Source organism: Linepithema humile, chromosome 5, assembly GCF_040581485.1.
Source record: "Linepithema humile isolate Giens D197 chromosome 5, Lhum_UNIL_v1.0, whole genome shotgun sequence".
Taxonomy (NCBI): Eukaryota; Metazoa; Arthropoda; class Insecta; order Hymenoptera; family Formicidae; genus Linepithema; species Linepithema humile.
Window position 1 is genome coordinate 23,413,693 of NC_090132.1, and position 11,622 is coordinate 23,425,314.

At 39.1% G+C, this 11,622-nt stretch overlaps 4 protein-coding genes across 4 annotated transcripts; 2 read left to right on the plus strand and 2 right to left on the minus strand.

Annotated features, from left to right (window-relative positions):
- Positions 1-521: 521 nt before the first annotated feature.
- LOC105670253 (uncharacterized) lies at positions 522-2,912 on the plus strand. Its single transcript, XM_012363647.2, has 7 exons — positions 522-752; positions 830-886; positions 962-1,408; positions 1,522-1,736; positions 1,886-1,958; positions 2,034-2,120; positions 2,332-2,912. Exons 3-7 carry the CDS (start codon positions 1,152-1,154, stop codon positions 2,510-2,512), a joined length of 813 nt encoding a protein of 270 aa, XP_012219070.1. The 5' UTR covers positions 522-752; positions 830-886; positions 962-1,151; the 3' UTR covers positions 2,513-2,912.
- LOC105670282 (importin subunit alpha-8) lies at positions 2,212-4,532 on the minus strand. Its single transcript, XM_012363701.2, has 7 exons — positions 4,120-4,532; positions 3,728-3,940; positions 3,463-3,644; positions 3,190-3,388; positions 2,951-3,122; positions 2,701-2,860; positions 2,212-2,450 (listed from the first exon to the last, which is right to left on the minus strand). Exons 1-6 carry the CDS (start codon positions 4,390-4,392, stop codon positions 2,751-2,753), a joined length of 1,149 nt encoding a protein of 382 aa, XP_012219124.1. The 5' UTR covers positions 4,393-4,532; the 3' UTR covers positions 2,212-2,450; positions 2,701-2,750.
- Positions 4,533-4,696: 164 nt separating this feature from the next.
- On the plus strand, positions 4,697-9,726 carry pea (ATP-dependent RNA helicase pea). Its single transcript, XM_012363697.2, has 2 exons — positions 4,697-4,928; positions 5,015-9,726. The coding sequence occupies exon 2, from the start codon at positions 5,022-5,024 to the stop codon at positions 8,634-8,636; it is 3,615 nt and encodes a 1,204-aa protein (XP_012219120.1). The 5' UTR covers positions 4,697-4,928; positions 5,015-5,021; the 3' UTR covers positions 8,637-9,726.
- On the minus strand, positions 9,249-11,597 carry LOC105670281 (dnaJ homolog subfamily C member 1). Its single transcript, XM_012363700.2, has 7 exons — positions 11,274-11,597; positions 11,063-11,164; positions 10,774-10,992; positions 10,450-10,694; positions 10,075-10,381; positions 9,787-10,005; positions 9,249-9,681 (listed from the first exon to the last, which is right to left on the minus strand). The coding sequence occupies exons 1-7, from the start codon at positions 11,433-11,435 to the stop codon at positions 9,616-9,618; spliced, it is 1,320 nt and encodes a 439-aa protein (XP_012219123.1). The 5' UTR covers positions 11,436-11,597; the 3' UTR covers positions 9,249-9,615.
- Positions 11,598-11,622: the final 25 nt, after the last annotated feature.

Sequence of the window (11,622 nt, forward strand, 5' to 3'; positions counted from 1 at the left end):
CGAGCTATAAGTGAAATTTCTGAATATGCAGTTGCGAAAACACATGTTGATAGATCGCATGATTTGTCGCGTATAAAAATTGAGAGATCTTTGCCGATCGCAAAAAATTTCGCCAAAATGTGTGCATAACATTTATATCTTACGTGACAAGTAAGTCATCAGTTTTGAAAATTACCCGCCTTCTCAAGCACTATTGTGTTGACACCATGTTTTTTTGAATATCTACAGATAAAATATATATTCTTATAAATACCAAGTGTCGTGCAATGTTTTTCGATGCGCTCTTTAACTCGTTAACATAACAACATATTTTTCTGCAATTATGCAATCTTATCTTGACGCGACATCACTTTTTCTTTTTTTTTATGATGTATAAATTTCCGTGCGTGTGAGATTTCTGCAAATTCCTCACTATTCATGGAATCATGCACCGCCGCTTCGTCCCACTTTCTTCGTCCTAGTCCCTGTAAATGTAGGTCTCCCCCAGTATCTGTCGCAGCTGCCACCAGGTAATATTCGTAATCGCGAAGGAGAGGGAATGGCTAGGCGCGGGAATATCATACGGTCGCTTATACTTTTAGCCATTCGATCGGCCGTTAGTGTATTCCGTTCGCGTACGATTGATGGACTATAATTATATGTTAAACACATATTATTTGTAGGTATGTGTATGTGGGTGCATGTATATGAAAAAAGTCTGACCAATTTGCTGCAATCGATATCCAGTGCAAATGCGATTGGTTGCAACAAACGTGAGAATTAATTTTATTTATTAACAAATAATCGTTGTGTAGAAAATATAAAAATCACACTGCGAAATTTTTCGCAGCATTTTTTCACAAAATTTTGCATATAATGTGCCAAATAGAATTCTAAATGACGCGAGGTAAGTCCGATTTTGTTTCAAGTATTATTGCACGAAAGGAAATTATATACTAATATTTATTTTTTTTTATTTTAGAATTTTCTGGAAAAGATTGCGCGGTCTGCCAATAATTAAACAATGTTTTTCTCGTATTTACACGAGGAACTTATTAAAGAAATTCCAGCAAAAAAACGTCGCTTTGAACTTTGAACTAGTGTAAAAAGAATAGTGCAGCGTAGAAAGAGTATGAAAATTTTTGAAAAGTCTATAGCCACGTAACAGTACGATGAACGTTGAAAAAGTAGATATTTTGGAAAAGATGCGGTCAATATACTTGACCTTTTTCGTTATCGTGTCGACATGCAACCCGACCGCGCAGCAGCCGACATTCTTCAGAAACACATTCAAAGGACTGAACGGCTTCTCGCCGAAGACTCATGCAAATGACGAAATAAGAGCCGTTTATTATCATGAGCAAACAGTGGCAATAGTTGATCTCGGCCCGCGAAATGAACTGCACGATTGCAATATAATTGAAGTATAGTAAGTGATTATCGTACCACTTAGACTGAATCGAAACCGGTTCTCAATGTTACAATTAGTCATTTGTTTTTTATGATTTGCATAATCTTGATACGCATCATTGATTCTTTCAGCGAGCCGTTCGAGGCTACGGACGTTATACGAAATTTGTCTATGATTTTACACCCACAAGTGGTATCCTTCCAGGAGTTGACAAGACTCATGCAGCAGTGCGAATCATTGGACAGTTATCAAGTAGAGGGCACGTCTACTTTGCCCACAAACGCATTAAGCAGAGGATCTCGCATTGCTGCAAGTTCGATTACTCTGCTGTCCGGTATTCTGCCAGGTTATATATAATTATATTTATATTATATTATATTAAATTATATTATATTATATTATATATATATTATAATATTATTTTATTGTATATTATTTTCGAACGTGTAATTTCAAATGGAGGATTTGTTAGTAAAAACTAAATATCTATTTCAGGCACAAAATGGTGCGGCACGGGTGATATAGCAGAAAATTATCATGACTTGGGCGATTTGCCTCACATTGACAGGTGCTTTCGAAACACAAAGTGGTTACTTATAAATTTCTGAGAAACTTTTGAATAATATAAAATTATACTTTTCAGGTGCTGTCGTACACACGATCTCTGTCCTATAAAAATCCGAGCTCAACAGACCCGATATAATCTCACTAATTATTCATTGTATACTAAGTAAGTTATTAACAAATCGAGTTATTAAATTGATTTATATTGTCGAGGGTCTTTTTTTTTAATGTAATACATTTTTGAATAAGTGTACTGCTTTAATTAAATTATTAAATTTTGTTAATTATATATTTTAGAATTTTCAAAATAAATCTATATCAGATAACAATATAAAATTTGTCATCACTCTAAGACAATTATCAATTTCGGTTTACAGATCACATTGTACTTGCGACATGGTGCTTTATCACTGCTTGAAAGCTGCCAATCATCCAACAGCGAATCTGATGGGGCAAATATATTTCAACCTGGTCAAGGTGCCTTGTATAGAAGACACTGAAAGAAACAATTTACGGAAATTATCTAGGAAATTTGTATCTGTGAAAAGGGAATATTAATTATTAAGCGCTTTCTTCGTATCTAAACCAAGTGCGTGATACAATCCAAAAAATTAATATATTTTTTGCTAAGAAATAAATAAAATTTATTCTTTAAAATTATACGTAATAAAAAAGACTGTTATAAAAATATTATATTTTTATACATCGCAATATATAAGTAACGTTTTTTTGCAAGCAAACTATACCTTTTTAAAGCAGATATTGTTTTATGAAGGCGTTGAAGGTGTGTTTATACTCATCCAGAATATTCAATTGAGGAAAAAGCCTGATTTAGCGCTGGCAGAAAGGGTATAATGTCTTTTATATTTTTACTAACACTAGGTGATTTATGATTGTATAAATTTCCTGTAACAATTTAAAAGATAGCCTAAATTATATATTTTATTCCTATTTTATATATATATAATTTTTTTTTAAAGATTAGTATGTAGTTACCTATCAACCAGAGAGTTTCCTTTCTAATATGCATATATGGATGCGATAATAGTTTATTTAATAAAAGATGTAGATCCTTATCTAAATATTTCGGATTTCTCAGGAGGATATCTGTTTCATTTTGACAATAACTATTTAATGTATTAGCTAATATACGTATGGATGCTGTAATCTAAAATAAGAAAACTAACATGTAGAGTTTTGTAATCTTGTTGCATAAAAAAAGAGACATAACAAACCTCATTAGTACGAGTTATTTCATCAGAACTAGAAATTGTCAGATAAAGAAAATCAATAACTTGTGGCAGAATAGAGTACAAATGTATGGTGCATATTGTTGAAGAGGATAATAAAGCTAACAACCAAATAATATCTGAATTTTCATACAAGAGATTTCGTTTTATTATTGCTTGAACTAACTCTGTCATTTCACTTTCCCTGTAAATATTAACACAATAAATTTTTTTTATAAATCTTTAAATTCTTATACAATAAAAATGAGTGGAACTTACGATATCTGATGAAATCCCACACGTACATATTGCAACAGTGCATATATTACAGATGGGAAAACTGAATCATCGCAGTTATGCAATAACAAGATTAAATATTTCAGACAATGCTGTGCATGTAGAATAGAAAAAGCTTTATCACTTCCTGCAACTAAATTACCAATTGTCCAAATGCAAGTATCCTGATAAAATATACATTTATGTATTTTCACACTGTGTGATTAAATTAAATTTGATTACTCTTGATTTAGCTACGAAAACTTACTAGCAATACAAAGTTTAAGCTTTCAAGCTCGGTAATCAGATATGGTACAACTGCTTTTCCCAATGCTGTGCATGCTTTTGTATTTCCAAGAGCAATATTACAGCAGCAATTAGCTGCATATAATTGAAGAGTTGGATTGTTACCAGAAAGATCACGTGCCAGGCCTGATAAACTTTGATCTACTTTTAAAAAGGTATTTATATTCTCCTCTGACTAGAAAATACATAAAATTAAAGTTATTAGAATTTGCTATTTACATGATTCTTTATCACTTATTTATAAATATAAAAAATGTGAAATTGTTTCAAAAAATTATAAATTATGTATAAGAATATTTACAACTTTAAAGTTTGTTAATGTTTAGTGATTAAACAATTAAAACGTAAATATACCTGAATAAGAGCATTAGGCAAATATCTGTAATCCTCAAAAGATATTTTTCTCTTTTTAAGAAGTTTCACTTTTTCATTAACATACTCGATCGAAAATAGTTGACTCCTTTGACATTCTCCTAAGTTTATGCGATTTTTTCTCCATGCAAATGCTCGGTCCTCCTTTCTTTTCGTCAAAGTAGCTTCTCTTAATTCTGTTCGCATAATTTCAACAGTATTATCACTTGATTGGAGTTCCAAAGTTTCGCTTTTTTCTTCGTCGGTAGTTTGCATTTTAAATCGAATCTTATTAAATATTTATTATGCAAAATTAAACGTTATGACAATATTTTTCAGGTTAATAATTAAAACGATCACTCTTTCGTTTCAACCACTCTCTTCCTGTCATTGTATATATTTACATATATATAACCTCACCTTACATTCGGAAAATACAAACAAATTTGACTGGTAATATACCAGTCCTAGGTAATTGTATACAACTGCATTCTGCATTATCAATAGCGTGAGTAGTCGGCAAAAGGTTTCACGTGTAAAGCTAGATGGTGTAAATAGCAAAAAAAGTAAAATCAGCAGCGTGACACCTTCTATTTCTTGTACATTTTTCATGCATTGTTGTCGTGAGAGATTGCAACATCCTGTGACAAGTTGCAACCAGTTGCAACTCTATGCATAACGTGTTAAATTTGTACATGTAGTGTTCTAAATAGAATATTATAATCACAAGTGTTTAAAATATTGATAACATTACTACTAATCTTCAATCATAAGTCAAGAATTAAGAATCTAGATTAGGATAAAAAATTTAGGTTAGTATCAAGAGTTTGGGGTTAAAATCAAGTATCTTAATCACGATTATTATTAGCTGTGTTCACAAAACGTTTTGTTATATCAGGAACACAATGGATGAAGTGAATAAACTGGAACACCTCTCTTTGGTGTCAAAAATCTGCACGGAGTTGGAAAATCATTTGGGATTGAACGACAAGGACTTGGCTGAATTTATTATACATCTGGCCGAGAAGAACGACACATTCCCAGCGTTCAAGAAGGTATTGATCGAGAATGGAGCAGAATTCTCGGATTCTTTTATGGCCAATCTGCTCAGAATAATACAACATATGAAACCTACCAAAACATCTTCTGAGAAGCTATCCAAGCTTATGAATAAGCAGGATGAACTGGCGATTAAGTTTCCTGCGCTGGCGTTACCGAATGAGGATCTGCAGCGTCCCGTTGCAAACGATGCGAAAGATGAAGATATCGTTAACGATGTTATGGCCTCCCTGGAATCATTTGCACCGTCCAATAGAAAGCAATCTGCAGACATCGAAAAAAATAACAGTGCGACTGATAGCAGCACTGAGAAGAAGCATAAACGCGGAAAAAAAAGCAGAAGCAGATCGAGAGATAGAAGAAGACATAGATCGAGATCGCCGAATCGAAAAGAGAGGCGGCATCGATCTAGATCGCGCTCCAAATCCCGGAATCGTCACAGATCGCGCGATAGAACGCGTAGGAGGCGTTCCGGATCCCGGGAGCGCAGAAGATCGCCGTCCCGCGATCGTAGAGATGCGAGACACAGGAAACGCGACGCCGACAGATCGCGATCGAGATCCGTCGAGGAATCGCTCGCAATGGAACCGGAAGTTAGTAAAATTTATGCTGGCAAGGTCGCGAACATCGTGCCATTTGGCTGTTTCGTTCAACTTGAAGGCCTGAGGCGCAGATGGGAAGGTTTGGTTCATATCTCCCAATTGAGGCGCGAAGGTAGAGTGGCAAACGCGAGCGACGTGGTCTCGAGAGGTCAAAAAGTCCTGGTGAAGGTTCTCAGCGTCGGTGGACAGAAGGTATCCCTGAGCATGAAGGACGTCGATCAAGAAACCGGCAGGGATCTGAATCCCGTGATGGCAGTCGTGAAAGCGGAAGAAGACGAGAAGCGACTGCGCAATCCGGACAGACCTACGTCTTTGTTGGAACTTCAGGGCAACTACGACGAAGACGAGACGTACTCGAGGAAGCGCGTGCAGCGCTTGTCGTCGCCAGAGAAGTGGGAGATCAAACAGATGATGGCTGCGTCGTGCATCGACAGGAGCGAGTTACCGGAGTTCGATACGGAAACGGGGATCCTGCCGCGGGAAGACGACGAGGAGGAGGACGTAGAGATCGAACTCGTCGAAGAGGAGCCGCCGTTCCTGCAAGGTCACGGTAGAGCGCTGGGCGATCTCAGTCCTGTCCGGATAGTGAAGAATCCGGACGGCTCGTTAGCGCAAGCGGCGATGATGCAGAGCGCTCTGGCGAAGGAGCGAAGGGAGCAGAAGATGCTGCAACGCGAGCAGGAGATGGATTCGGTGCCTACCGGCTTAAACAAGAACTGGATCGACCCGCTACCGGAAGCAGAGAGTCGCACGCTGGCGGCGAATATGCGCGGAATCGGATTGCAGACGCAGGATCTTCCCGAATGGAAAAAACACGTGATAGGCGGCAAAAAATCATCGTTCGGCAAGAAAACAAATCTTACGTTACTGGAGCAACGTCAAAGTCTGCCGATCTACAAGCTGCGCGACGATTTGGTGAAAGCGGTGACGGATAATCAGATTCTGATCGTAATCGGGGAGACTGGCTCGGGCAAAACAACGCAAATTACGCAGTATCTTGCGGAATCCGGTTTTACAGCACGCGGCAAGATCGGCTGCACGCAGCCGCGACGAGTCGCAGCCATGAGCGTGGCCAAGCGCGTGGCCGAAGAATTCGGCTGCTGTCTCGGTCAAGAGGTAGGCTATACGATCCGTTTTGAGGATTGCACCGGGCCGGAGACCAGCATCAAGTACATGACGGACGGTATGCTGCTGCGCGAGTGCCTGATGGACCTGGATCTGAAGGCATACTCGGTGATTATGCTGGACGAGGCGCACGAGCGCACGATTCACACGGACGTGCTGTTCGGTCTGCTGAAGCAAGCGGTCGGCCGCAGGCCCGATCTCAAGCTGATCGTCACCAGCGCCACCCTGGACGCGGTCAAGTTTTCGCAGTACTTCTTCGAGGCGCCGATTTTCACCATTCCCGGACGCACGTTCGATGTTGAAGTTATGTACACGAAAGAACCGGAGACGGATTATTTGGACGCTGCGCTGATCACCGTCATGCAGATTCATCTGCGTGAACCGCCGGGCGATATTCTGCTCTTCCTCACCGGTCAGGAAGAAATCGACACGGCCTGCGAGATTCTCTACGAGCGCATGAAGTCGCTCGGTCCGGACGTGCCGGAGCTGATTATTTTGCCGGTTTATTCGGCTCTGCCCTCGGAAATGCAGACCAGAATATTCGAGCCGGCGCCGCCCGGCTCGCGCAAAGTCGTCATCGCCACGAACATCGCCGAAACCAGCCTGACGATCGACGGTATTTATTACGTTGTCGATCCGGGCTTCGTCAAGCAGAAGGTGTACAACTCCAAGACTGGAATGGACAGTCTTATAGTGACGCCGATCAGTCAGGCAGCGGCGAAGCAGAGGAGCGGGAGAGCCGGCAGAACCGGACCTGGAAAATGTTACAGATTGTACACCGAACGGGCTTACAGAGACGAGATGCTGCCTACACCGGTCCCGGAGATTCAACGGACAAATCTGGCCACCACCGTGCTGCAGCTCAAAACTATGGGCATCAACGATCTATTGCATTTCGATTTCATGGACGCACCGCCCGTGGAGTCGCTGATTATGGCGCTGGAGTCATTGCACAGTCTGAGCGCCCTCGACAACGAAGGTCTGCTGACCCGACTCGGTCGGCGAATGGCCGAGTTCCCGCTGGAGCCGAACCTATCCAAGATGCTGATCATGAGCGTGCATTTACAATGTTCCGATGAGATCTTGACCATCGTCAGCATGCTGTCCGTGCAGAACGTCTTCTATCGGCCGAAGGACAAGCAAGCCTTGGCCGATCAAAAGAAAGCGAAATTCAATCAACCTGAGGGCGATCACTTGACTTTGCTGGCAGTCTATAATTCCTGGAAAAATAATAAGCTAAGTAATGCCTGGTGCTACGAGAATTTCGTGCAGATCAGGACGCTGAAGCGCGCTCAGGACGTACGTAAGCAACTGCTGGGCATAATGGATAGGCATAAGCTGGACGTGGTGTCAGCCGGCAAGAACACTGTGCGCATACAGAAGGCAGTGTGCTCAGGATTCTTCAGGAACGCCGCGAAGAAGGATCCGCAGGAAGGATACAGGACATTGGTCGACAGCCAAGTCGTGTACATTCATCCGAGTAGCGCGTTATTCAATCGCCAACCGGAGTGGGTCATCTATCACGAACTCGTACAGACCACGAAGGAATATATGAGAGAAGTGACGACTATCGATCCCAAATGGCTTGTGGAATTCGCACCCGCGTTCTTCAAGTTCAGCGATCCGACCAAGCTTAGCAAATTCAAAAAGAATCAAAGACTGGAGCCGCTCTACAACAAGTATGAGGAGCCGAATGCGTGGAGAATATCTCGGGTTCGCAGGCGACGTAATTAAAAGATACGCTTAGGACTTTTGTATGCAAGCGAGTGTAAATACTGTTCTGTTATAATGATCTTTGGTGCGTACAAAAAATAGGCGTTTCATTTTTGTGAAAGTTTTTAAGACAGAAAAAATGATTCTAGTTCAAAGTAGCGTTTTTTTTTTTTAAATCGTTTTTACACTTGCATCTACAATGATGAGACTTTGTGGGATGGAGAACACTTTTATTTCATATGTATGACATTCGGTTCTGATACATGTAAAAAATACTCTATCATCAGAAAGCAAGGAATGAAGACATTTTGTGATAAAATCGCGAAAATATCAACACGACTTTATTACAAGCTATGAAGCTCACGAGGAAAACGATTGAGGAAAGTATTATGATCATTGAATTATTTACAAGATTATGCTATTATAAAAGGAGGAATATTTACAATTTCCACGGTGTACATAGACTAAACATTGTAAACTTTGTAAATATAATCATATTCATCACGTCACAATAGACTTTCAATATTTGTCATTGTTTTAAGATCTGTTTTGATAAAATATGATACAAATTTCGATAATCAGTCTTAGAGAAGAGGGCAACATTTTAAGATTATACATTTGCAGTCTTTCCCCTCTTGATTAATTATTAAATTTATTAAATAAATACATTCTCAATAAACATTTAGTATGATGACATAGGGAACCATTCATATCTCTCTAATTCTTCCCCTTTTTTAAATTTATCTTTGTGTTGTGGTAACCGAGTTAGTTTATGTGGACGCATATACATATAACACGGTTAAAACACCATTTGTATAAAAGAATCTACAGAAAATTTATAACCCCTCGAAAGAGGCAGATTGATATTTTGTGGTCAGGAAATATTTTCTTTTCACTTCTGCACACTTCTTATGATATAGTTCGATAATAACTGTTTCTTGGCTCAACAGTACAAAGTATATCTTCAAAAAAAAAAAAAAATAATTCTGTACAAATTGAACTATTGAGATTGTTGTTTCTTTTTCACTAATTCCACCAATTGTTTATAGCGCGCCTGGCATTCCTCCTGTAAACGAATTATAAGAGAATTAATAAAAGAAAAGAAAAATCAGCATTTTTTAATTTTTTTCATAAGCGATTTAACGCACTGAGTACTTTTTAATAATTATACCTTCGTCTTCCCTTCGACGCAATTTGCAATTTTTTCCCATCTATCTACAGATGCACCTTTGGGATATTTCGTGAGGGCCGCTTCTAACGCTCTTTGTTCCTCTTGACTCCACTCAACAGCGCTAGCTGTGTTCTCGCTGCGTGTTTTAATCTTCTTTGGTCTCTCCTCCGCAGCAACTTCCTCTGCCGATTCACCAGGCTTCAAGCCTTCATCTTTGACCTAATATAACGAAGTATATTTCTCAGTTTCTCATTTTCTCGTTTCATTAAAGAAAACTAATGTAACAACCTTTTTAGCCATGTGCGTAACTTCCGCGACTGTGCGATTCATAACGCTCGCAATTTTTTCCCATCGTTCCGGAGTTCCGCCGGGATATTTTTTTACACACTTTATCAATTCTAATATATCGTTATCAGTCCATAAGCCGCCAGACACTATTGGCTTCTCAAAGACGTGATTCGTATAATCACAATCCTCTTTCTTTGCAGTCTCCTTAAAATTACTAGCGTTTCTTTCTTGCGGAGTGAAGCCAGTCCTACGTTTCCTAACGCCGCGTGACGTTACTTCGGGTTCAGATTGTTCGTTCTCTTGCGCTCTGTAACATGAAAGTTTAGATATTTCTCCCAAAGCGACGTAAATTGTAATAAAAGAGGTTATACTCACAACGCTTCCTCTTCCTCCTGTTTTTTCTTCTCCTTCCTTTCTTTTAAGAGTTGAATAATGCAACGAATGGTAGACGGAATACCTATTATTGAATTTATTATCCACCTTGGTAGTTGGAATGGAAGAGTATTCCATACAGTTGGAGTAGGAATTTTTTCCAAGATGTCAGCCAGATCCGGAATATCCATTTTGCTCTTTCTATTTTTCTTTTGCATTTTTTGGAGTTTGCTACCTAAAACTTGCCCCTGTAATTATATTTAAAAAATAATAATTTTTACATCCAACAGAAAGAAAAACAAATATAAACAATGTTTTGTTATTTACATAAGTGTAGCGTTTCTCCAAGTATGCCGCCCATGCTACAACATATTGTCCTATTGTGACAGTTATAAATAGAAGACCACTCATTTCCAATAGTCCCACTTTCCGAACACGACGGTAGTAATATACTGCTGATCGCCAATTTGGCAGACCATTAACGAGTACATTATCATATTTTTGTCGCTTTCCGGGATCTTTTAAAATGTCGTAAACAGCTACTAACTAAAAAGGAAAAAACAAAACTGTCAATATATCAATCATTTCCATATGCTACCTTGATTTGTACAAGTACCTTTCTAAATTGTTGTTCCGCATCCGCTGCAGGATTTTTGTCCGGATGCAATTGCAATGACAAGCGTCTAAATGCTTTTTTGACATCCGAGGCATTCGCGGACTGAAAAAAAATTATTTATTAATTATAATCTGACTCATCCTTGTGTGTATCTACACTTAATTACATGGAATCGTGCAAATGTATACGTTCAAATTTCACAGAAAAGTACCTGCGTAACGCCCAGGACTTCGTAGAAATTTTGATTGACTTCCTCGACCACGTCGAACACTTCCAAATCATCGTTATCCCACGCATGGGAGAATCTAAACACGGTCAGAAAATAAAAAATCCCAAAAACGATCAATGGTACATTCATCTTTGAACACCGCATATAAACATAGCTATTGATAGACGCGCATTTCCTCGGTGCTTCGTGCGAAATTCGAATTTTACTAGGACATAATGCTGTTTTTCGCCGTTTATCCTAGCGGTCGTGTCCGAGAATCAGGTTAGAAATCTTTTTGTACACAGGTGCCACATCGCACCTTTATCTTATCCACGATTTTCTATATATTAAA

Excerpts from the sequence above, each read along its gene's own strand:
- LOC105670281 (XM_012363700.2), bottom strand. The coding sequence starts at position 11,435 with ATGCGGTGTTCAAAGATGAATGTACCATTGATCGTTTTTGGGATTTTT. Across the intron at positions 11,165-11,273 it reads AAGTCCTGGGCGTTACGCAG|TCCGCGAATGCCTCGGATGT; the intron begins GTACTTTTCTGT and ends ATTTTTTTTCAG. Across the intron at positions 10,382-10,449 it reads CAGGAGGAAGAGGAAGCGTT|AGCGCAAGAGAACGAACAAT; the intron begins GTGAGTATAACC and ends TTCATGTTACAG.
- LOC105670282 (XM_012363701.2), bottom strand. The coding sequence starts at position 4,392 with ATGCAAACTACCGACGAAGAAAAAAGCGAAACTTTGGAACTCCAATCA. Across the intron at positions 3,123-3,189 it reads AAATAACTCGTACTAATGAG|ATTACAGCATCCATACGTAT; the intron begins GTTTGTTATGTC and ends TTCTTATTTTAG. Across the intron at positions 2,861-2,950 it reads GGAAACTCTCTGGTTGATAG|GAAATTTATACAATCATAAA; the intron begins GTAACTACATAC and ends AAATTGTTACAG.
- LOC105670253 (XM_012363647.2), top strand. The coding sequence starts at position 1,152 with ATGAACGTTGAAAAAGTAGATATTTTGGAAAAGATGCGGTCAATATAC. Across the intron at positions 1,409-1,521 it reads TGCAATATAATTGAAGTATA|CGAGCCGTTCGAGGCTACGG; the intron begins GTAAGTGATTAT and ends TGATTCTTTCAG. Across the intron at positions 1,959-2,033 it reads GATTTGCCTCACATTGACAG|GTGCTGTCGTACACACGATC; the intron begins GTGCTTTCGAAA and ends TATACTTTTCAG.
- pea (XM_012363697.2), top strand. The coding sequence starts at position 5,022 with ATGGATGAAGTGAATAAACTGGAACACCTCTCTTTGGTGTCAAAAATC.